General features: G+C 41.4%; 1 protein-coding gene across 4 annotated transcripts; it reads right to left on the bottom strand.

Moving 5' to 3' along the window:
• Positions 1-188: 188 nt before the first annotated feature.
• GINM1 (glycosylated integral membrane protein 1) lies at positions 189-24,879 on the bottom strand. Of its 4 annotated transcripts, none has more exons than XM_067542386.1 (8): positions 24,762-24,879; positions 13,656-13,715; positions 13,271-13,367; positions 9,016-9,167; positions 6,754-6,910; positions 5,413-5,546; positions 3,164-3,327; positions 189-1,212 (listed from the first exon to the last, which is right to left on the bottom strand). In XM_067542386.1, exons 1-8 carry the CDS (start codon positions 24,855-24,857, stop codon positions 1,113-1,115), a joined length of 960 nt encoding a protein of 319 aa, XP_067398487.1. In that variant the 5' UTR covers positions 24,858-24,879; the 3' UTR covers positions 189-1,112. The 4 variants fall into 4 exon arrangements, with proteins under 4 accessions (XP_067398487.1, XP_067398488.1, XP_067398491.1 ...); XM_067542387.1 differs by having other exon boundaries at positions 5,413-5,543; XM_067542390.1 differs by lacking the exon at positions 24,762-24,879 and adding an exon at positions 22,706-22,723.
• Between the last annotated feature and the right edge of the window lie 1,729 nt (positions 24,880-26,608).

Below are 26,608 nucleotides of genomic sequence, written 5' to 3'. Positions count from 1 at the left end.
GGTGTTCTAAAGTAACCTTACTATTCAGGAGATGTACAAGTGAATGTAGGTCCTAGACTTTTATAGAAGTCCTGTTTTAAGGTTCTTAAGAGTTGCCTTCTCCTAAAATGAATAACTTCTTCCCCTGTAAATAGGCTGATCTGTGCATGTGCCAGTTCATCCTATTCAGGAATTTTACTTAACTTAAATTTTAAAGAAGTCCAAAGATTAAATATTCCAAGGTCCACTGCCCTTTAAGGCAGGACCACACATCTGAGCTGATGTCATGAATCTCTAATTAGGAATATTAGATATTACAAGAAAAATATCCTAGCAGTTGGACTAGGAAAGCTAAAAATCCAGCCTGATTTTCTCTTCAGCTAATGTATTCTTGCAAGCCCCTTTATAGTTGATTTTTCAGTATATTTGTACATAATGAATTTAGTAAACAATTTAAATGTAAATTTGTGGGAAAACTATGCCTCCTGTACTCAAGATAACAAACCAGTGTCTTGCAAGATATTGCGCTCTTGTTTTTGAGAAACTTTACACAACACCACAAGATATACAAAAGCATAGTAAACAAGTCATCTAGAAGTGGCTTACAACTTTCAGTAGGTGGGGGCTTAATGTGAAATTGGGTGTTGAATAAAGTGCTTGAAATATCAAAAATTGCCTAATACCTTGTCTTACATACATTTGTTTTTTACAAGGTACATTCAAGGGTAGTAGGTCTAAAACCAGGTTGACTAGGTTTGTTTTGGCTTGCAGGCACATATGTAATCTCTTCCCTCTATCCCTTTGTCCCATGCTTGATCACTGAAGATTTCAGGACAATCTGTATTTCATTATCCCACTGCCTTATCTGTGAGTGAAAGGCCAACTCCCTGTCCTAGCTACTGGGAGAGTATTTTAAAGAAGTCACAGCCCTCAGAGTTGGAAGCTGTTGTTCCTTGGTAGCAAGAGGGGAGATCATTTTGGGCCTCAACCTTGAAATGTCCCTTTAAACATGAATCAGTTGACTTACAATTTTCAGACTAGGAAGCAAAGAAGGTTTTAAAGTTCAAGTGCCAAATGTCAGGTCAACCGAAGATTCGTACAAAGATTCAGAAGTGAACATGGTATTCAGTATATCACTTCTCCATAAAATTGTCTGTCTTCTCTGAAACATCTGAAGAGACATTTATCACAGCCACAGGCACACTGTTGATATCATCAAGGTGAAGGATTCCTCTGAAAGACATTAGAGAAGGATAGCTCTGTTTTGAGAATGCAAGTTTTTCTTGTATGTTATCAACTTTTCATTGTAAATCAACATCTGAGATCAGTGCAGGCTTAGTTTATTACCTGGTAAATGAATGAAGAGGCAGCATTGGCACTGAGGCTTGAGGAAGCCTGTTTTGATACTTGGTGACTTTGGGCAAGTCACATAAGCTAGTTTCCAATCAAAATATCCACCTATGATTCAGTTCCTACCTCACAGTTATTAAAACTTGATTTCAAAACAGTTTAAACACCACCACCAGGAGCTACATTAGTGCTAAGATAAAGAGCCTGTCAGTGACTGAACATGTTTACAAGACAGAGCTCTGTTGAAGATTCAACACACTGCTGTTCAATTTAGGGGATGAGCATTCCCAATCTGCTTGAGACCCCTAGTAAGTCCTCCACTAAAACTTGACCTGACACTGCTACTTGTTCCAAGGTGATCTTTTTATCTATAAAGAAAAAAATTCAACCTTAAAACATGGCCTGCAATTGAAAAATTAGCTATCAAATCTGGAGTCTTTTGTTGAAAAAAAGTCAGCTTTTTTCAATAAAACAGTGCTGGTGTACACATTGCAATCACATCCCTCCTCCCCCCTCCCCCAAAATGCCCTGTTTTTTCAACAAAATAAAACCACCTTGAGGAGAGGTGTAGGGCTTTTGTGGGCATAGTTAAGGTGATGCCATGTCAAATGTAGATACTGTATCCCCTTACAGCAGCAGGGGGGGCTGTCATTCTTGTCACTCAGCTGAAGCAGTGAAATTGACAAGAAAGGGGAAGCTGGGGCAGCAGGTTCCAGGGCCCACCTGGGAGAGGGCAAGAAGCCCAGGCTTCTGTAAGCCCAGGCAGCTGGTGGCCAGCCTTGTCAATTTCACAACTCAGCTGTGTAATTGACAAGGCTGCCTGGACAGGGAGCAGGTGGAGAAGCTCCTTGACTTCTCAACTTGTCTCCCAGCCCAGAGCAGAGACTAGCAGGCCAGGCTTCTCACCCCACTCCCAGCTGGGACTAAAAACCAACCACCCCAGCTTGCAGGAGCCTGGGTTTCTCACCCTGCTCCCAGCCAGGGCTGCTGGTCTCTGCTCTGGGCTGGAAGCCAAGTCCAGGAGCTTCTCCACCAGCTCCTGGCTGGGGCAGCCTTGTCAGTTACACATCTGAAATTGACATGGCTGCCAGTTCCCCCAAGAATGGCCAACAGAGAAGTCTCCCACCTAGCTTCTCCCCTTTCCCTGCCAAGACCTGGAAGGAGTCCCCTGTGCAGCTTCCCCCAGCTCTCAGCAAGGACCGGGAAGTGGGGAGGCAGTCTACAGGAACCCCGGGAGCTCTCAGCTCTCCACACTGCATCTTAGGTTGGTGGAAGTGCTCCTGGTGAGGACACACTCCACCAACCCAAGGACAGCAGTGTGGACACATTATGTCGACTTATTTTTTCAGTCTAGACAAAGTCTAATTCTCCCCTCACTCCTGTGAAAAAGAAAGTGACGTCACTGCTGTAGAGTGAGAATGTGTATATACTTGACTCAGTGTTTTCAAAGCACTTTAATGGCTTAATTGAAATGTAGAATTACTGCTAAAGCCAGGCTGTGTGGCAGAGTTAGGACAGAAAGAGTTTATGGTTCTTAACCTTATTTGGCCTATTTACTGAGGTGGATAATGCTGTTGAGAAAAACCTGTCTCAGATTGTCTTCAGCAAGCTGCTGCTATGCATGTGAAATAGTGATAATGCATTAACAATTTAATAGGTGGTACTGACTTTTTTTTCCCCCCAAACTTCCTTAGCAAGAAATCACTTACCCCAGAAAGCTAATCATTGGCTTTTTGTGGAGAGTCTGCTACCATTATGAAGCTGCCTCCTTTCATTGACCAGTCTTACTACTATACAGAGTTTGCTTTTTTGGAAGTATGCAAGAATTACTCACTTGTGTTTGCAGGAAGGGAAAAGCACCTTTAAGATTCCTAAAACTAGAGCTGCTCCTACAACTCCAGTCCCAATTACTTCCATCAGATTAAAGAACACAGGAAAAGATTTAAGCCAGAATCTGCAAAGCTCTTTTCTCAAGTATTCCACCCACTGGCACATCACCTGAAACCAACAAACATGTTAAAGAACAAGATTGTTTCTGAAACATCTCAAGTACAGTCTAGCTACTGGTGAATCACTACAAGAGGGATTCACTCAGTTTTAAATGGATAATAAGGTAGAGTTCATACACTGATTGTTTTCTAATTGACAGTTTCCCTGATCAGGAAGATCTGACACATGCAAATCTGAAATAGTCATGAGAGAAGAAATCCCATTTTTGGGTGGGGAGTTGAGAACCGCAAGGCAGCTGGAAGTGGGGCTACAGTGAATCTTAGATATAGATTACACATGCTGCATGGGACCAGAACAGCATTTCCCATTGCAGTGTGTAGCAAGGAAAGAGTTACTGAGGGTGCTGCAGCAGCATTATACTGGCTATGAAGCAGCTTTGAAGGATGCCTGACAGATTATAAAAGAGTAGAATGTTTGGAGGAGGACCCTGGTGATTTTTTCAACTATCAGACAATGACAGGCATTAGCTTGCTGGAGCACTAACCTGCAGGTAGTGTTTTATTTCCATTGTGCTCACTCTTCATGTCTGATTGCAACACATTCTCTGAAACAGGAGCACTGTAGTGATAACTGTACTCCCAGGTGAAGAGAGTATTGAACAGAAGGATTCCTTTGTGTGTGATTGTTGCTAGCCTTCAGGAGTGTGTCTACACAGCAAAGTAAAATCCATGGCTGGCCTATGCCAGCTGATTTGGGTTCAGACCACAGAAGTCTACACAGCAATAAAATAGCTCCACAGCCTGAGTCAGCTGGCACAGGCCAGCCAGGGGTTTTTCTTTGCTGTGTAAACATATCCTGAGTATACAGAAGTGTGAAATAAGAGTGCTGGGGTGCCTGGAAAATCCCCCCTCTGGAGGAACTATTCATTCCTTTCAACTGTCTCTGCTCTTGCTGTAATCAAACTGACTATTTTTCGAAGAGCAGGCAGGACTTCCTGTCGGATAACTAGATGAGAAAGAGCAGGAGGAGAAAACCGGCACTTAAACAGAGTAAAGTTTCCCAGGCCACCAGAAGCAAAGTTCCAGCATCTTTAAATTATCTTTTTTAGCCCATTTTTTTTTACCTTTCCTCTAGATTACAGAAACAAGGGGATAAAAACAAACTAAAGTGCAACTGATTTAAAATGGAAAGGAAATACTTTACAACACAAATTGTAGAGCTTATTTTATAACACCGATTGGATGTTTAAATACTTCTAAGCTCTGACTTCTTTGCCTTGTGACAGTGAGTTCCCCAATTTGTGTTGTGAAGTATTTCCATTTTAAATCAGTTGCACTTCAGTTTCATCATTTTTCAGAGTATAAACCAACCACAGGATTAGGAAGAAACTCCCACTGTGGGTGAGTTATTCCTCAGTTGTCTTATAGAGGGGTTTCTTGCACTTGCCTTTTGAATCATCTCATACTGGCCGCTGTCAGAGACAGGAATAGATAGACCATTGGTATCATACAACAGCAATTACTATATTAGTAACTGTCAAATAGTAGACAGTGTACCTTCAACAAAATGGCAGCTGGAAAAGCTGCAATTTCAGAAAAAGCAGGGCTGAGAAGTGAAAATACTTCTGTAACAAACAAGTCAATGCATCATGTTTCTTTTTCTACATGCAAAACAAAAAGCATCCAGAGATGGAGTTTCAGAACAAAACTCAATCACATGCTATTCTAGGAACTTCAAAAAAAAAAAAAAAAAGGATGGTGGAGAGGCTTTCTAAGCTTCTAGAAAGGCAGTATGTTTGCTGAAACAGCATGTGGATGGCCTTTCTGTTGCAATACACAACTTACTAAATCATGCTTTTGGAGGGAAGATGGGACATCTGGCTTCCCTTCCCATCTATGTATTAAGGGGGAAGAAGAGGAGACTATATGACTAACATTAGCACTATACTAATCAACACTGAAACTTAATTGTTCAGTCTTCTCAACTGCACTCGCCCTACTGCAGTTATTTTCTTCTAGATTTCTCACTCACTCTTATTATCCATTTCCACTACTAAACACAAAATTAGAGAAATTTCTGATTCTATTTTAACTGGGCCTTAAGATGGACACCATAACTATTTTAAAAAATTACCTTATAAGATGATGGAGGCTCTGTCCTGAGAGGAGTCTCCGGTAACTTGCCAGGTAATGTCTCCTCATCTACTGTAGTTTCTGCTTGCCTAAGGAGGTAGTGACTGGTTGTTTGCAGTGGGCCTTGAACATCTACTAAAGAAGAAAGGCTTAGTTAGTTAAATATTTTTAGCTTCTTCATTTCACCCACAACTTCTGGTGGAGCAGCATACGATACAACGATATACACAGGAAGCAAAATAAAGTGATGCTTCATTTGTGCGCGCACTGCCTGGTCATCTAAGTTCATAATGAAAATACAAATAATTCTATATGACATTTTCATTTTACTTCAGCAATGAACCCTTACAGAAGCAGAGGTAGCATTATTGGCCACATTCAACTGTGTACTTTAGCTGTCATCTGCTAAAAGGTGAGAAGTGAAATTCATCAAGTCCCTTAGGACAGTGGCTGTCAGCCAGGGGTGTACACATACCCCTGCGGGTACACAGAGGGTACATCAACTCATCCCGATATTTGCCTAGTTTTACAACAGGTTACATAAAAAGCACTAGCAGAAAGTCAGTCCAAACTAAAATTTCAGACAACTTGCTTATACTGTTCTATATACTGTGCACTGAAATGTAAGTACAATATTTAGATTCCAAGTGATTTATTTTATAATTATATGGTAAAAATGAGAAAGTAAACAATTTTTCAATAGTGTGCTGTGACACTTGTATTTTTGTGTCTGATTTTGTAAACAAATAGTTTAAGTGAGGTGAAACTTGCGGTACACAAGACAAATCAGCCTCCTGAAAGGAGTACAGTAGTCTGGAAAGGTTGAGAATCACTGCCTTAGGGAAACCTAAGAAAAATTTGATTAATAGAAACTGAATTCTGGCCACATTTTCAACATAAGGTAAAATTTAACTCAAACCATTTCCTATATAGAAATGGACCAGACAGGAATTTACTTTACAGAACTCAATTCTTGTCTTGAGACAGGGGAGCTTCATAACAACCTTTACTGTAGGACTAGGCCAGAAATGGCAAATACAACACAGCTAGGCAAACTACAGTGATATAGCATCCCCATCATCTCAAGTGCCATTTCAGAAGCACCTCTGAAGGAAAAACAACAAAAGAAACAGCACACAGAATCCTAAAGAAGTGCTAAAATAAGGCACAACTAATACACTTTCCTGTTCATTAAGAGATTGTGTCTTGGGCAAGTCAGTTCACCTCTACATGCCTCAGCTTCCCCCTCTATGAAACCGGGATAGTGATACTTGCCTGCCTTTGTCCAATGCTTTGTGATCTATGCATTAAAAGCATTATGTAAGTGCTGTATATTACATACCTTTTCCTGAGAGATTGGGAAGTGTAAATAAGATGTCATTGTCCCTGGGGATGGAATACAGCATGCTTTCCTTCAGAGGAACAGTATAGTTTGAATGTCTAAGTACTCTCAGGCCCTTAACTAATAGGTTTATTTCGGTAACCTCCTCTTGCTGAACCTGCAAACAAGAGAAATATTGGAATTTTATATCGGTTTTAAAGTAAGAGTGAAGTAGGCCACTGGCTAAAAACAAGCCCCATTAAAACACTCTAGAATGAAGATTTTTGTGGATGCACAGATATTACTAACAAAATGAACGGTATTTCTTTTTATTTACTTAGACATTTCTATGGCTCTCATCACATTAGCATGAGTGTGTTAGAGCATGTGTGCTTCTTCCTGCAAGAAGATGTGTTAATATGATCTGTTTGATTTTCAAGAGTTATACCTAGCTCATTATGGCCCTGATTCAGCGAGGTATTTAAGCACCTGCCCCACTTCAAGCATGTGAGTAGTCCCAAATAAAGTAAACAGTATAATGCACGTTTTAATATATTGCTGAACTGAGGCCTACACTACTGGTCTTTCATGAGGCACTATTGCTACTGTTTCCTACTTCTGACATCAAGGGATAATGCATTTTACATAGGTGTATTTATCTGCTGACCCAATAAGGTGATTTCTGATGTGACCAGCAGCTTATCAACAAAAACGTTCTGCCCACATAATTCATATCTCCATTTGTCCTTCCAGCAGTTTATGCTGATCTAGTCTCTCTTTATTTAAAGCTACAATATTCAGAATAGGGAGTGGCACAACAAGTACAAACTGAATATGCATATTTTGTAACCATATTTATACTAGATTTACCTAAAATAAAATAAAAATCTCTTTGGTATTATTTTGACTTAATCTTTATTTAAAAAAAAAAAAAAAAAAAAAAAAGATGATCACTAGAAGTATTGACTTATAAGGGAAAAAAATTCAGTGTGAATAGCAATAGAACAGCTGTTGAAAATACAAGGCCAGGAACTGACAGAAGTCCAGCTTGTGCATTGGGTCCAGCATGAAGACTGCAACATGGAAGTTTGTCAACAAAAAGGAATGCAGTAGGATGTAAGCTATTGGCTGGATCCTACTCTTAAGCAATGCACACACACTATTGCATAGCTTTGAATTTCAACTACCGCATAATAAGAATAATCTGTTCACTTTCAACTGATAATCAACCAGATTGTATGTGGTGTTGGTCTCAGGATGTTAGAGAGACAAGATGGTTGAAGTAATATCTTTTATTGGACCAACTTCTGTTGGTGAGAGGGACAAGTTTTCAAGCTACACAGAGCGCTTCTTCGGGTTGAAAAGGGTGAAAGCCCCAGATAGAAAAATCAGTTCAATATGCTAGTAGCAACACCCTGTCAAGATTTGAATTATTTTGTATAGACCAGTGAAAGGTCCGAAATAAAGCAATATTACTACGTGACAGACACATTAGGAACCAGTGAAATACAGGCTTAGGCTACATTCTTTCAAAATACAAGGTGTAATATACACTTACATTCTAAAAAACTTGAAAAGATGAATTACTAGATCATTTTAATAAGCTATAGTCAATTTTGACAAATGTACTACTACTTGTTAAATGTCTGTGCATACACAGTGAAATGATAGCATAAGCCATTTTGATAATTTCTTATTAACAAAATCACTGCTATATTGCAGTGGTAAATTTCATCATAAAATCTCAACAAAAACCAGAGCATGTGTAAAAACAGAAGTGTATACTAAGCCATAACCTGGAAATTCCTACTGGTAGCAACAACTTGTATCATTAGGCATGCTCAGAGCAGAACTTCTCTGGTTTGAAAAGTGAGTGGTTAACAACGTATGCAAAATTTTGAAAAATAAGCACTGCATATTTTCAGTTTTTCTGTTTACAGATATTTCCTGATTTCCCATCTCATCTATAATTCAGAAACATCTTTCCTCAGACAATTAGATTATTTTTTCTTAGGAGCTCATCTGCCCTTGGTATCGCTCTCCAAAATCCTGTCTGTGACATTACCATTATTTTCATGGCACTACCAAGTTTTCAGAGAGGTTAGCGTTGCTTAAAATTCACACACATTATTCTATAAGGAGACAAAATAGTTTAGGGCTTGATCCTGCAAGGTATTAAACACTCTATTCCCATCCAGCAAAGCATTTAAGCATATGAGTGTTAAAATATGTGTAAATTACTATTCTGATTTAGAATGGGCAAACAAGCATGGTCAGTGTTACCTCTTTCCCATCAATTTCTGTCACCTCTTCCTGAATGACAATCAGCTGCAAATTCGAACTGGATGCCAATGGCCATTCATGAACCATGATGCGAACGCTGACGATTCCAAACTGTCTTGGATCCAATAGGTTATCAGGGTTTACATTCTCTACTGTCAACAGAAAATTATGCAGTGCACAATGTTACAAAGAGAAAGAGAAGTCCTACCCAATAAATGACAGATAAATTAACTCTCTCAAGGGTGGACTAACAAAACATTGACAAAGAATATGTACCCAGAAAATACACCATTATCCCAATGTCAAAACTCACTAGATCTGCAAAGTACAACACAAGATCAGAGATATTGTAACTTCTGCATTGCAGTCTATTCTTCACTTTTCCCTCTAAAATTTTCTGTCATTGCTATCCATTGGTGGCAGCCATGTTGGGAATTCCAAGGTAGAGCAGCCACCATCCGTGTTTTCACTGCTGTGCTATTTAATCCCATTCAGTGCAGATCTAAGATGATATAATGCTTAAAAATCTGGCAGACCCTTCAACCTGTCTGCACTGATGCTTCACTGACTGACCTAATCATATAACTGTGGAAAATTGGAGGGGGAAAGGTGCAATGTAGAAAAAATTATATGTGCTTATTTTTAAATTGCAATTTCACACCAGGGGACTAGAAGGTGCAATGGTCTGTCTAAACTTGTATGCAAGCAATCCAGCTGACATTCTCCTTTACACCTCAGTTGTTTTCCCATGTCAGCTGTCCAGAGAAATAAACAAGATGATGCTGCAGACAAAACAACCACTCATACAAAAGCTTAGAAAAAATATCAATAGGAGTTTGCATAAACTTTCTTTAGGGAGGTCGACCCTCTACTCTTAGGGATACTTGCTTAGCTAACACCCCATTTTCCTTCTTCAGGTGGCCACCAAGGAACCACTACCCCCTCAGCAGTCACCAAAGTCTTCAGAAGAATATTCACTACCCTTCCCCACACTCAGCATACGCTAGGCCCAAAGGCCGGGAAGGGGTTCGCCATCACATTGGGGAATGGGGTATCCCGGGCCCAAGCTACACCCTTTCCCATTCTTCACTCTGTTCACACACCACTGCTCCTGCCTCCTCATACGCCCCTGCCAATGACCTTACTACCTCCAACAGCCTAATACCCACCACCCCAAAGTCTACCATGAGCACACACTCAGCAGCACTCCACCTCTCTCTCTCTCAATGCTTCCTAGACACACCTGCTGTCCTCCTCCCCAAACATCATACTCTCACCACTGGTGACTGTGTGTTAGACTGAAATTGAGTTTGTTATGGAAATGAGTCAAAGTTTGCATTGATGTTTTAATGTGCAAGTGATCAGGCATATGAATTGAGGCCGGTCTGGATTTCATGTCCAGGCCATTGGTGCACTGCACAGACTGTAGGTGTTGTGAGGGACAAGGTGGTTGGCCTTGTCTCTTCAGTCATCCAGTAACACCCTGAAATGTTAATTTCTTTTACAATAAAGCCCCTTAATATCAAAGATTATTTTTTAATTTAACAAAAAATATATTTTATTTATGCAGCAATGCCTTACATTATGAAAAAAATTGCAGACAGATAAGAGAAAATATTAAGATAAATTTATATAGGTATCTGCCCATGTACCCACAAGTTTGTTGAACATTTCCTGAATTACGGTATTGAACATGTAGTTAAAGGGCCAAATCCTAAAAGATGCTAAGCACCTGCAGCTCCCAATCCTCCCAACCTTTAAGTGCTAAATCCCCGGAATTCTGAATAAGTTTTATGAGAACTGAAGACATTCGACACGTAACAAGATTGAACCCATTGATCTCAATGGGAGCTATGAGTGCTTAAGAGGTGCTAAGCAGCATTTGGCAAAATTGTTAGAGTTCTTACTGAGAAGTACTGTGTTAAGACTTCTGTCCAGCACAAGAACTTAATACTTAGGGCTTGATTCAGATCTCAGATCAAGTCAGTGTAGTTACCCTGCTTTTACAGTCGCATAAGAGACATCAGAATGAGGACTTTAGTACTTCTATAGCACTTTATATCTTCAAAGCACTTTACAAATGTTATCTAATTAAATCTCACAACAATTCTGTTGAGAGGTTAGAAGTCTTGTGCTAAAGTAACAGCTGAGAACAAAACTCTAGAGCTCCTGGTTCCTAGGCCTGGGGTCAAATCATTGGTTTTTGCCTGGTTTCTGATTTACATAGCGTATCTGTAAAATTTCAAATGCATTGTAGATTCACAGGATGGACTATTAGAAAGAAAATGAAATTTGAGAAAGCTCAGCATCTCACAGGATTAGGACTTGCATTAGTCAATAAAATCTTGGTCTTGCATTTTTCTTGAGTCAATTGCCTCTGAATTAAGTTACACTTTGAAATGTTTTAAAATCTATACTAGGGATGAAAAGCGTAAGAACATACTTTTACTACATGAGACAAATAGCAATGAGTTACTGCCTACCCTGCAAAAGACAGACTGTTTAATTATTAATTTGTCATCCTTTGGGTTTTCAATAGAGAAGGTCAGAGCTTAGAAAAGCAATTTAAAAGACCATTAATACTTTCTCAGTAAAGGTCTGATCATAAAAGGGTAGATGATCTCAGAAACCAACCTTGAGACTAACCATAACTAGTGCATCTGCATTTAAAAGAATCTTCAGTCAAATGACTATCATTGTCTCAGCTTCATTAATTATGCAATACACTGTGTATATCCAAGTATCAAAACACTTTGGATTGGCAGTTCTTGCACAAGAGTACAACACTGAACTAGTGGGGAAAAGAACAATTAATTCTTCTTCGAGTGATTGCATGTCCATTCCACTGCAGGTGATTCACAAGTGGTTTAAACTGGAGGTGGGTTTCAGAGCCACCTAAATGACAACTGAAGGACTGCCTGTCAGAACTGGGCATCATCCATGGCATGCTGAGATATGGCCTAGTTAATTGTAAAGGTGTGTACCGAGAACCAAGTTGCAGCCCTACAAATGTCTGATATAAGCACTTGAGCTAAAAACACTGCAGACACTGCTTGAGATTTTGTCAAGTGTGCTATCACCCAGCTTGGCTGGGATATGTTGGCAACGTCATAGCACCAGGTACATACAGGAGGAAATCCAGGACAAGATCCTCTGCAACAAGATTAGGGGCAAGGGCCTTCATCCTGCCTATGACTGCCACAAATAGTTGAGGAGATGATCTAAACAATCTAGTTCTGGGCTATCCAACCCCCAGCCTGCAGGCCAGACTCTGGCCTGCCAAAGGTTGCTATCTGGCTTGCTGGGCCAGCACAGCCCCAAGCCCCCGGAGCTCTGCGCCGGCCAGCCACAGCAGCAGATCCCCTTCTCTCTCTCTCCCACCCCCCCGAGTCGGCCAGAGCGGAGGAGCAGCTCAGCCCCATGCCAGCCGGCCGGAGCGGAGGAGCAGCATCCTGAGGAGGCAGCAGGGAAAGAGGTCACCACAGTGCCAGCGTAGGGGTGAAGCTCGTTCATAAAAAATGCACATTTTTTGTTGTTTTGATTAATAGTAAGAAATTTTTAATACCTTACCAGCCCCCCGAGTGAGAAAAAAAACGGCAATGTGGTCCCTCAACCAAAAAGGTTGGACACCCCCCTAATCTAGTTCTAAGTAAAAAGCCAGTGCCCTTCTGACATCCATGGTATGGAATCTTAACACTTCTGAATGGCAGTTCTTGCCCAAGAAGTACAACATTGAATTAGTGGGGGAAACAGCAGCTTCCCCCATTACAGACACCTGCAATACCTACAGTACAGTACCCTACATGTGAGAAACCTGCAGTCCCAGTGTATATGGAATAATAATATAATGGCAAAATATACTTAAAGATCCATATAATCCTAATTCCTATTTCTCCTACTGAAATGCTCTTTGGAGGTGTGCCACCCAACATAAGACAGCCATTAACAATGTCGTTGCATCATTATATTTACATTACCGAGTCTGTAGAGCCAAACCCTCCCTTTCAAAAATATACATAAGGACTGTATTTCATGTGAAAGCATGTAAATGCAAGGACATGACTGTGACGTGGGAACAAATAAGAATGTCAGATTTTGTTTCATGGTGATTTTAAACACTTCCTAACTCTGGAAATGTGTTGTTTCCAAACAGTGCTGACCTTCAAAGCACACTATTGCAATAAATTATTTGTTATGTCCTTCTCTAGATGACATGGAAGAAGATATCTCAGATATAGAATTGAGCAGTACTCACATATTAAAGTTTGACACTTAATCCGGGTAACACCTCTCTTCATAGGAAAGTCATTTACATATACCTGTCCACTAATGTAGGTGATATTAAAGACAACCTTAAAAAATAAAAGATAATTGGCAAAATATTTAATATATACTGTCAGATTTTCAGTTTCAGAAATAAATAATGTAAAGAAAAGATTAGAGAGTCACTATTGTATAAAATAATGACATGAATAAATCAGAAAAATCTGAATACTTATGAATACAGATTCATGGGGTCAAATTCTGTCCTCAAATGCACATGCTCAACACATCCTCAAGTTAGAGAAAGCCACACATTCACATCCATAGATAGAGTTTGGTTCATAACTTATTAATATGCTGAGTAAACAAATACAAACCTGTGCTTCATGATATTCCTCATTGGTTTTCAACATAGTAACATTAACTCTGATGCTTTCCTAAAAAAAAAAAAAACAAACAAACCAGTAATGAAAAAATAAGTCTCAAGTCCTGTAAAATGGAATTGTCTTGCAATGCAAAAGACAGTAAGTCTACAAGCTACTTTCACATACTTTACTGAAGAACAAGTAACATGTGTAGGACAAGTGAGAACATTCCCTGTGCTCACTGTCTGGCAAACTTCACCAAGTGGAATATGCTTATTTCTCCCACACGTCAGTTTTTAGAGGACTAATTTACAAAAGAATTACCACCACTCCCTGTTAAGAGAGAGAATGATCCTTAAAAAACAATTAAAGATCAAGAAAATCTACCATATTTTTCACATACCAATATGCTTGAGATGAGTGTGATGCTGGCTGGATTGGGGGTCCCTTGAGGTGTATTCAGGAGCTCTGATTACTCCCTTCTACACCAATCTCACATTGGGGGTGTCACGCTGGCTAGATTATTATATTATATTATTTAACATCAGTATGGCAAAATCATAATTCATATGAGATATGCCGTGTCAAGTACTGTTAGAAAGGCTATAAAAAGGCTAATTAAGATGATAATGTTTATGTTCATGTGTTATATGTGTAATGGAAGTTATGGATATGTTTGATATATCTGTATTTCAAATTGTGTTGTGCCTGGGCGACACCTCAGACAGGATGGCTGTAGCAATAGCCTATTTAATGGCCCATTAAGAGATTCACAGGTACAAGGGTCCAGGGAGAGAAGCCAGGGATATACCTGATGAGTCAACAGAACTTACTCATGTGACTCTGGATTCCATCTTGTTCCTGTAAAATTCCACAAGCAGCATGGCAAAGACCAAAGGACATAAAAGGCAGCTGCACAACATCCATTTTGTCTTTAGTCTGTCTTTAGTCTCCAGCCTACCTCTGGATCAACTCATCTACAACTGAACTGAAGCTGTGAAACAAAGGACTGAGACCCATCCAGGTACTGGATGTACACCAGGGGGACTATACAAGTCTGCAAACTCCACAATTCTTCTAGAAACTTGATATATATGGACTTTCAAATCATTTGTATGTATCTGATTGCTTTAATCCTTTAACATTTCTCTTATAGTTTGTTTCTTTTTATAATAAACCTTTAATTTTATTTACTAAAGGATTGGCTGGCAGCGTGGTATTTCGGGTAAGATCAAAACTTGTATTGATCTGGTACTGTGGCTGACCCTTTGAGGTCAGGAGGAACCTTTTTGGGTAAAGAGCATAGAGTTTAAATAACTGGTCTCTTTACTGGACCTAGTGACTGATTGGGAGCCGGAGACTGAAATGCAGTAAAGGGGGCTGTGTATATTTTATTTTGACTTCTTGATGACCAGTGTGGGGAATCAGAAGCACTGTTTGTGGCTGGTTGGGAAGTCTGACTTCAGTGTCACCCACCAGTGCTGGGAGAATCTGCTCTCCTTTTACAGACCTTGGCATTTTCAGGTAGCTATCCTAGGCACGGACAGGTCACAATGAGTATAGTAGATGGAGATAGAAGAGACCTAATATGGCAGAGTTTCTGAATCCCTGGGTTGTGACCCAAAACTGGGTCACCAAAATGTATCAATGGGTCGCATGAAGGCAAGGGGTGGGGAAGAATTTCCTACCCTGGGAGACAGGGTTGCAGAGCCCATCCCGCACTCTCCTTGCAGCAGCAACTCCAGTCCTGTGCAGCTGGCTAGGCTTAGTTTCCCACTTTGTGTGTTGCAACCTGTTGCCTGGAATCACAGCACCACTCAGATTTGGCCCAGCCACCCCTCCATCAGAATGAAAAGGAGGGGCCAAATTTGAGTTGAGTGGTGCTGTGACCCTGTGCGCCAGCTGGCAATGCCACTCACACAAAGGTGGCCTGGCCAATCTTCCACTATGGGGGCTGGACCAAACCTGAACGGTGCTGGGACCCTGGAGGTTGCAATGCCTGGATCAGGGAGTCCCACAGGATAGGAACTACCCACTATGGTGTGTATGGCATACTTATTACATTAGTATGTATGTTATGTATCGTGAGTAAGAAATATTTTTTTTTGTCCAAGAGCTATTTACTGGGTTACAACAGGCAATCAAGGTTTACAAGTGGGTAATACAGTATGACACTTAGTCCATTCCCATTCCACATCAGTGCCAAGTTATCTACACGATTTTTAGTGCTTTATCCAATCTAGTTTTCAATAAGTTCTATGGGACAGGGAACGTCTTGCTGTATGTGCACAGCACAACAGGGCCCCCATAATGAGTGGATCCTTTTGGCACTACTGAAATACAAATTATAATAATTTAGCCTCATGTACGCTGGCCCATCCAACCACATTTGAAAATGATTTGGTTGGAACAAGGTTTAAATCGAGTATAAACATTCCTCAAAGCCCAACGGATAGTAGTTCTCTAGGAAAATGGATCATTATTGATGTATCAACCACAGATATTGTGTCCCCAGTCAAATGGGGTTGAAAAGAGTTTGCCCACTAATTACAAAAGGCAACTCAATGTCTGTTACAGAAAGCAGATGTCTACGCTAACATTATTTTCAGAACTAGAAACAACCATTCAGGAAAAAGGAAGCACACCAATTCATGTACATAGCTATTATCAGTTGCTGCCAATGTAAATCAGATCCATAATAAAATTGTAGGATCCCAGCCCATTGGGCTTTCTGCCAGCTCCCTTAATCTAAATATGTTCTTCTCATCTGGCCCATATTAAGAAATATTTTTTAAAATGTATACTTAATCTAACTCTTGATAAAGCATTAACAGCTGCATTGTATCTCTTTTACATCCCAACCTTATGAAACAGAGACTACTACTACCACCTTCCTCTTGTGATTTCCTAACTTCTTTTGCTTTGCCAAGCGAGTGACCCACAGGGTGTATTTTCCAGGCAGTTTTAATCCTCTCTCATTTTTTAAGCTTCCAGTGCATTTTGAACATATTTATGCAAAAGGTATTTTACACAAAATCTTTAAAGAATAGTGGTCCCCAAACTTTTTCCATCACCTCCCCCCCCCCACCCGTAAAGGAACCTGTCTGCACGCACTCCCTCCTCCACCCCCAGCAACCAGGGACTGTGTCCTGGACTGCATCTAGGGGCCAGAGCTGGGAACAGAGCAGGGCTCGGTGGCGCTCCCTCCCCACCCCTTCCCGGGGGAGCTGACTCCAGGCCCCACCATGCCCCCCAAAACATTCCTCTGCACCCCTGTAGGGGGGTATGCCCTACAGTTTGGGGATCACTGTTATAGAATTACTCCGATTATGAGCGGGGAGGAATAACTGTGCCACTGATAAAAAAATATGAAAAGGAAGAAAGGAGAGTCCATGTTTCCAAAGAGTTTGATTGGGAAATGAAAGGGCATTCTGAGTCAGCAGCTACCTCAGCACCCTGTCACTCAGCTCCCCACCCATATGTGTTAATTGGAATAACTGGAAGAAAGGTAGGTGACCAAGGTGCCAATTAACTAGAGTAGAGCTACAGCTGAGGGGTTAATTGAAGGGGCAGCAACTCCAGCAGCTGGGATTTATGTAAGCAGACAGAAAGGAAAGGCTGTGAGCCTGAATGAAGGCAGAAGTAGACAGGACTGGCTACTATTAGTACTGTTCCCTTCCCTAGAGACAAGTAGGGAAGCTGGTTATGGACTCTAAATACATGTAAACAACACTGCCATCTGTGGAAAGAATATAAGAAAGTATGGTGGTGGTGAAGACGACCTGAAGTTATGGTGAGTGAGTGAGGCTGGGAAGGACCCTTGGGGACCACCCAATGACAAAGGCATAAAAGAAAAATGTGTAATCAAATACTAGACAGAGCCAAACCCAAGCATTTCAAGTTTCTAATGTTAATTATACTTCAGTTATTTTGGAATTTCATAGTTTTTCAATCCTTTCATCTCCTAGTGTTTAGACCTAAATTAAAATATATTCTTAACTCCTGCTTGAATGGGAACTTTAATTCCATATGTTTAAGAAGTTTAAAAAATGAAAGCGATCATCTGACTTCTGTCCATATACTGTCAAAGCTACGGGATACAGCCATAGTCCCTAGACATTCAAAATTCTAGGAAGTGTGCAACATCAAAATGGCTGCAGCTCATGACTCTGCCACTGCAGCCCTTACACAACACACTCACATCTGCCTGTAGCCCTTGCAAAACATACAGCCCCATCCCTGTTCATGGCTTGTGGAGCCACACAGGTAGCAGAGAAATCATGCTTTCTCCATTCCCAACCCTCGGGGTCTTCAGTTCAAAGTTTCTTCATACTTAACTAGGAATAACTCCTGCTCAGTGACTGTTTGACTTTTTTTGTTCCTCTCATATCCATAATTGGCTTGTCTGCGCCCCAAAAAATTGACAAACATTTATTCATGTTGTCATATGTACCCATCTTGTATCCACACAACAGAGGCCTTCAGGGGATTACCAAGTAGGCTAAGGTACATTCCAAATAGATCTTGGTATTTTTGGTGCTAAATGATAGAGTCTCAGTCATCCTTGCCTCAACACTGTCTGCACTGGCACAGAAACAATGCACTAACACAAATACAGTAGATGCTTGTTGGCAGAAACACCTTGTCAGAGCAACCACTGCTTAAGAGCAACATTTCCCCTGGGAACACTTTCCCTACTGTGAATTGTCCACTCAGTAACAGCAACCGAGCCACCGCATAAGAGCAACATTTGTGACATTGTGATGTCACATCCAGGAATGGAGATGGGGCGGGGCATTACCCCCCAAAATGCATCTTTCCACACCCCTCCTGATCCTGGCCCTTCAGTGCAGTTCCAGGGCGCACAGCCCCGTCCACATGCCTGGCCTGACAGAGCCTGCCTGGAAAGCGTGTGTCGGGGGGAGTGTCTGGAAGACAGGGATGTTTCCAGGGGCAGAAGCTATGATCAGGGCAGTAGTAGAGGTGCAGCTGAAAGGTCTCCTCCTCCCTTCCTCAGCATCTGGCCTGCAGGTGGCAGGATGTATATGTTATTTTGCAGTGGGGAGTATCGGGGACAGACAGACAGACACACACACACACACGCACCCCTACGCACGGAGCGGTCCCCTTTCAGTTGCCAGCACCGGGATGTGCTGTTTTGCAGTGAGGGGTCAGGGGACCTCTCTCCCCCGAGCACTGACCTGTCCCTTTCCCCCCCGGCTTCCACTATCCATGCTAGGCGCCACCTCCAGTGCAGGCTGTGCACAGTGCCCTCCCTCCAGCCATCCATCCCTCATCAGCGTGGGGCATGAAGCTGCAAGTGGGAGCATCCTCAGCCCATCCCCACCAGCTGGGTGGTTCACTCAGCCATTTTGCTAACTGGGGCTCCCCTGCCGCCTCCCCCCCCCCCCCCCGAATTCCCTCCCCACACCATGGTTGCCCCACCCATTCTGAAACACCAGTAACTCTCCACAGGCCTTCAATCAGATGACACTCCCCATAACAGCAACAGCTGTTTAGGAGCAACATAGCAAAAGGGCACCAGTACGTTGCTATTAACGAGCATCTACTGTAGGGGGTTATTCTGACAGTTATAATCTATGCATGCAGCGTTGTGGCCATTTTGGTCTCAGGATATTAGTGAGACAAGGTAAGTGAGGTAATATCTTTTATCGGTCCAGTAAAAGATATTACCTCACCCACCCTCTCTCAGTTATAATCTATTACAGCTAGTCGGAGAACCTCTTAAACCTCAATCCCAAGGTCCTTCGTTTGCTTTCTGAGGGCACACTTACACTGAAATAAAAGACCTGTGATGCCGCTGGCCCTAGTCAGCTAACTCAGGCTTGTGGGGCTAAAAATGGCAGTGTAGCTGTTTGCGCGCGGGGGGGGGGGGGGGAGGGGGTGTGTGTGTGTGTGTGTGTCAGAACCTGGGCTGCAGCCTGAGCCTGTATGTCTACACTGCTACTTTCAGCCCTGTAAGCCCAAGTCAAATTGCCCCAGGCTTGGAGACTCGGAGCTACGGATTTTTTATTGATGCGTAGACATACCCAGAAAGTCCCCCCACAGTTGTGCTTTGGCACAATTCCCAACCCTTTCGTCAAGACAGGAAGAAACCCAGAAGTAAACTCAGGTTTCCTACCTTACAGTGCAGGATAGGCGACTACTGGAATAGCTGCCAGGCTTTTTAATTTTATTTATTTATTTTTAATTTAAACAAAGTTACCTTAAGGAGAACTTTGTAATAAATTCATACACCAACCATCTCATATTACCAGGACAACTGACCACATAACTCAGCAGATTTTTCACATTTCATGCTTCTATGATAAGACACTATTCAGTTCACAACTATAGTAATTAGAGGATGTTTAGTCACAATTTAAATATCAACATAGAACTACCCAGCTTTTTTTTTTTTTTTTTAAATCAGAGGTCCAAGTTCACAGGTCTCATGAAGCACCCTTTAATTCCAACAGAAGTAACCTTTTAAATGGTACCAAAATAAAACCAACTCTTCAGAAAACCCAAGTTTACTTTATAATCTCTCCCTTCTCCCCACTGCCCCCCAACAACAAAAACCACAATTAACTGTACACCACAACATTTTCTTGCCTCAATCCTGTAGCACTGAAATCATGGGAGCAAGGACAAGGCCTACAACACTACAGTAACCCATAGCATGGTGCGGTTACGGTATTAATGTATATATGTTAAAAATACAAAGATACATACATATGTGGAATAGCTTTAATATTAATAACTTCATTTTTCTCCCTCGTCACAGCCAGCAGTTTTACTAAATATTGATACATACATACACTATCAATATGCAACATTCCATTTCATAAACCAAAAGCTGTTGTAAGTTATAAATAATTTTTTTAAAAGTAACTAAATTTTTTTAGCAGTCTTATAACTTAGTCACCTGAATAATTTTTTTAAAGCATTCAAAAAACAGACCATCCTTGTCAAGCTTCGGCTTGAAGAAGAAATACAGGTCAAATAAATATCGGGTTTACATTTTCAATGTGAGAACATGTTTCTAGCCATGTACACTTACCCCTCAATATACTGACACACACAGCACGCATGCACTCCAACGTACACAACACACATGCGTTCCCCTCACACACCACCCTACACATATATACTAGGGTAGAAATGGCCAAACAGTTCTTAATGCCTGTTACAGCAAGTGGATGTCTACACTACACTTCCTTAAAATATTCCATGCTGCAACCAGGTCTCCTAATGTGGTTGTAAGACAAAAATGGCAGTCCCTGCATACTTTGCAGCAAAGTTTTTAGAACAGTCATGTAATGAGGTCTTATATTACTAAAACTTCATTATATTTATTAGTCTAAGAAGTACAGTATTAGCATAATCATAAATCAAGCTACACTTGTCAAATAAATGGCATTACACTATGATACATTAGCCTTGCTTTTCTTTTTGCTTATAAATATTTGTTTACTTCCTATTTTGCACATTTTATTAATTCACAATGGTGTCCCAGTACTAGGGTTAATTAGTAAGGTTCTTTGGAAAACACCACTTATTCTCCCCTTTTCCCTACTTACCTTGCTAGAATTAATCTTCTGCTGTCTCACTGTTAAATCATCTCATATGATTATTTTACCAAATGTTATAAAATCAAATACCTAATTCCAAGACATTGGGACATCATTACATCATTCTGCATTCAATTAATAAAATATGCACAGAAAGATACCAATTAAACAAGCTTTCACAAGCTCAAAGCACATATCAGGTTATCAAACAAGATACTTGCAAAAGTTACTTTTTTATTGGTTTAAATAAGTCATTTTCAACAAGCCTTTTCTACTCCTCTGAAGTATAACTATATGTGGTGCTTGTAACATATGTTAATAGTATGTATGTGGGCTACTTAGTGGAGAATATCTGAACATCTCACAGAAAAAGTAGTTTTTCATTGTTTGAAAAACATCTCAGATGTTTTTAGCATCCAACAACATAGATAGATATCTGTAGGAAAAATAATGGTATGCATATTAAGTATATGTGTCATATTTCTGACAGGTAAGTAGGCCGCTTTAAAAAAAATCAGCATAAATAATCAAAAGGCAAAAATCACATTCACAAAAAGTGGAAACAATCATCCAGGGAAAATGAAGCATACCAGTTCATTTAGATAACTAAACTCAGTTACTGCCAATGTAAATCAGAACAATCAAAAAAGTTTAGGACCCATCCCATTGTGCTTTCAGCCAGCTCCCTCACACTACATGTATTCTTATCATCAGGATCATATTAAGAATTAAAAATAAACACAAATAAAACCCCACAACCTAAAATTAATCTAACTCTTGACCTAGCATTAAAAGCTGCATTGTATTTCTTTTACATGCTAGTCTTACATAGCAGAGATTATTAACTACTTTGCCTTGTGATTTCCTAGCTTCTTTTGCTTTGTCAAGGAACTCGAAGACCTGAAGGATGTTTTATCCAGACAGTTGTAATCCTCCCTCATTTTTTAGACTTTTAGACTAGTTTGAACATATTTGTGAAAGAAGAGCTTAACAAAAGACAATTGTGAAATATCTCAGGAACTGCTATAGAATGATTCAGAAGACTCACTCAAATTACACGGAAAAAATCTGTGCTGCTATCCAAAAAAAACTGTGAAAAGGAGGGGAAAGTCCATGTTTCATAAGTGCTTATTTGGGAAATGACAGGCACTGAGCAACAACTGACGTACGTACCCAAACACCAGAGCTAAAGAACAACATTTCAAATCTACAAAATGAATCATACTCAAGTTATTTCAGTATGTCAAGGTTTTTCAATCTTTTCACATTGTGCTTTCCCATAACATCTTTCCTAAATTAAAAACAAACATACAGTCTTAACCTACACTTGAAGGGGAACTTTAACATCATGTTTAAAAAGTTTAATACTTCAAGCAATTGGTAGTATTCCGTCCAAATACTGTCAAGGTTACAGAATGCCACAATCATCATGCCCAATTCAGACATAGCTAAAAATGATAATGACTTTCTGAGCTGCGAAACACTCACAGATCTGCAGATCCAGAACTGTTCAGAGTAAAGATTAGTCTACCATTCACTGTAGTCCTTATACAACACCTCTAAGTCCCTGGCTTGTAAGCCACATGGACAAAGGAAAACTCATGCTCTTCCAATTCTTGGGACTTTCAATTCCAAATCTGCTGTAGCAGCCACATTGCAACAAGTCAGTTCATATCTAGTCAAGAGAAATTCTGCTCAGCAACCACATTTTTGTTCCTTCTATATCCAAAATAGCTTTGTGCATGCTATAGAAATGTATCAAGCTAAGAAACATTTGTTCCCATTCAATCATTTGACCCCCCCCCCCAATCTTCAATCCACACACTCATTGTTTCTGGGCCAGTGTAGATACATCTCACTGACACAGAAAATTAGTTGTTAATTCTGACAGCTGTTATCTTTTAAGGACAGCAAACCTCCAAAAAGCCCCAATCCTACCAATAGTTACACATAGATGCTATGTGTTTGCAGCATCAGGACCATAGTTTGCCAGCTGAGAGTCCCCCAGCTAGCAAACTAAGGCCCTATGTGAAATGAGGCAGAAACCAGGAAGCAAATTCCAATTTTCTACCTTGCTGTACAAGGTGTACCAGCAACTGGCTTGCGACCAGGCTTTTTGAAATATTTCTTTACTTACACAGTTACCTTGAGGAGAACTTTGTAACAAAGTCCATGTTATCAATTGTATGTTGACAAGCCAATTGACTAGATAACTCAACAGATGTTTCCCATTTGGTACTTCTATGATAAAATGCTCTTAAGTTCAAAACTATTGTAATTAAAGGTTGCTTTACTCACCATTTCAGTATCAACATAGAACCAGTTTGTTTTTTTTTGTTTTTTTGGGGGGAGGAGGAGGGAGAAGAGGGGAAGGAGATTGTATGTGGTTTGTTTGTTTTGAGGTTTTTGGTAATCCTAGAGGTCATAGTTTACAGGACTCATGCAGTCTCCTCAAATTCCAGCAAAAGCAACCTTTAAATGGTATCAAAATAAACTCCTTTGCTCACAAAAAATATTTCAGCACCAACCCTCACCCCTTGATTTACTCTATATACCACATTTTCTTAGCCCTATCCTACACCACTGACTGAAAGCAAGATTTGGACCTACAACTTTGTTAGTCTACTGCACGGAGCTATCAAGATGTGGACATGTGTGTGTTAAAAACACAAAGAAAAAATACAACATGTGCAATAACTAATTTTTTTTTTTAACATTAATACCTGTATTTTTCCTCTCTTCCCCAACCAGCAATTTTTCTGATTATTAAAATGGGCATAAACTATCACTATGCAACATTCCATTTCATACACAAGAAAAGTTAGAGAGTAAAATGAAAAAAGGAGATCCATTCATGGTAAACTAATTTTGGTGCAGACTGGTAACTTGGACTCACCCAAGTACATTTTAATATCATTTTTAATAAAATGCATTTGGAAAACTGAGATCACGGATGTCAAGTTTCAGCACCCAACAAAAATCAGGATTATATTTTCAAAGTGACAACCTGTTTCTAGCCATGCACATTCACCCCTCAATGCAATGGCGCACACAGCACACTTCTGCTCACACCGCACACTCCTAGCCCCCCAGCACACACCCCTATCTACCCAGCACATCCCTACCCCCTAGCACGCACCCCATATACCCAGTGCACCCCTACACCCCTGTATACCCAGCACACACAGCGCACCCTACCATAGGTGCTGAAACTAGGGCTATGGGAGAGGGAGGGGGTGTCTGTCGCACCCCCTGGCTTGAAGTGATTTCCATGATATAGAGGGTTTACAATGGGGTTCAATGGCTCTCAGCACCCCCAGTGTAAAAAATGAAATAACCTCTTCCTCCCCGCAAAGCAAACACACCCCTACCTCCCCAGCCCAGCCCAGCGCAGTGCACCCCTGCCCACCCCTCCATGCCAGCCCAGCGCAGGCCCCCATATGCCCAGAGCCCCCCCCCCCAGCGCAGCCCTGTACAGAGCCGCGCACCCGCCCAGCCCCGCCCTGGCCACCCCCGGGGCGGGCCCAGCCTCCCCTCTCGGTACCTGGCTGAGGAGGAGCTGGGCGGCGGCAGGCTGAGGAGCCGCCGGGCCGAGGAGGAAGAGCAGCAGGAGCCCGCCAGGCCCCAGCGCAGCCTCCATTTTAGGACCCGGGAATTAAAGCAAACTCGTGAAACAAACAGCCCCGCCGGGGGGAGGGGGCGGCGCTCGGGGCAGGCGGGGGCGGGGCGAGGGGCGGGGCCAGGCCGCGGCGCCGGTGAGGGCGGGGGGAGGGGGGGCAGGCGGTGCCTGTGGGTTACGCGCGCGCCCCGCCGCCTGAGGCGCTGAGCCGGCCCTGGCTGACTGGAGCCCCTGGCGGCGGTGGGTAGGGCTGGAGTGATCTGGAAGAGGGGCCGAGATGGGGGTTTCCTCTGGATCTGAGCTTTCCGGCCATCCCTTCCCCCCCACTAGTCTGTGTCAGGGGGTCTCAACCAGCGATACACCTGCCCCTGGGTCTTCCAGGGCATCCACTCCTCCAGCCATTTGCCCAGGTCTGCAGCCGGGCTACATAAAAAACACCCCTGAAGTCAGTGCAAGCTGAAATTTCACACAGATCATGACTTGTTTGAACGGCTCTGTTTTCCATACACTGAAATGTAAGTACAGTCTTTATACGCCAAGTGATTTAGTTTATAGGTATATGGCAAAAATGAGAACGTAAGCAATTTGTCTGTAACAGGGTGCTGTGACACTTTTGTATTGATATGTCTCATTTTGTAAGCAAGTAGTTTTTAAGTGAGCTGAAATGGAATCATGCAAGACAAATTAGCCTCCTGAAAGGGGTACAGTCGTTTGGAACCATTGAGAGCTACTGATTTATGTGTTGGGATGAGGAAAGCCACTTTCTTTGCTTCCTTCCACCCACCCTTTCCTCCATCAGAAACATCCTGGAGGGTGGGGTGAGGAGGCAGCAAGCAGGAAAGGCTCTGTCTAGTCTCAGGGCAACTTTTTCCTGGCAGGAGCAGCCTTCAGGAAAGAGACAAACCCACCCTGCTCTCTTCTCTTCCCTCTCCTACTAAGGGGCACAGTGTTTGGAGAAAGACTCAGGCTCTGAAAGTACCCAGTTTTGTATGGGATGCTTTCCTAAGCTTTGTGTCTTCTGATAATTGCTATGGGAGATGATCTTTGGGGACGAGGCCAGCTCTACTTCCAGCCCAGGAAAGTCTTCAGAGCCAAGGAGTGGGCACATCCGCATTTCATTTTTGCAAGTGTATTCTCCCATCTATCTGCATTGAACGTGATCCCAAAGCGGACTATTGCTTGCCAGGATGGACAGTCATGCATGTTGATTTTTGGCCATCTTTCAAGGAAAAATTTCCAAAGGTTAATAAATATTCAAACATCAAAACACTTTGTGAAACTCAAAACCACACACAAAATCCTATCTCTACATCCTTCTCATATTTGAACTGTCACAAACAAACACTATCTATTTCCCCCTAGCAAATCAACCCTACTCAACCATGATTACATCCAGACAACCTTATTTCTGTCCTCTGTTAAAAGGCAGTGTTCCTAAGGGAAATAAAGATTAATCTCACTGTTTGTCATTTTCAGTCTGCCATTATTTTGCCTTAAGACACTTCACTGAAAATACCATTACAATAGCAGGATACCAGTCAAGGGTAATTAGAAAATTAAATTTATTATAAGTGGAAAATGAAACTTTTCAAGCTGGATGAAATGTCAAATGTAAACAAACAGAATAAGGGGAGAAAAGAAAATTAGATGTTTTAAATTATTTCAATTATAATAATAATACAGTGGTCTGATCATGAAAATTGTTACAAACACATCTATAGTTATTCCTGTATCCACTGACTGCACTGGGATTTTGCATAGCAGTAACTGGT

This window comes from Emydura macquarii, unplaced genomic scaffold, assembly GCF_026122565.2.
Source record: "Emydura macquarii macquarii isolate MOO-44397 ecotype Brisbane River unplaced genomic scaffold, CSIRO-AGI_Emac_v2 contig_705, whole genome shotgun sequence".
NCBI classification, from domain to species: Eukaryota; Metazoa; Chordata; order Testudines; family Chelidae; genus Emydura; species Emydura macquarii.
This window is presented reverse-complemented; position numbering and strand designations above follow the sequence as displayed.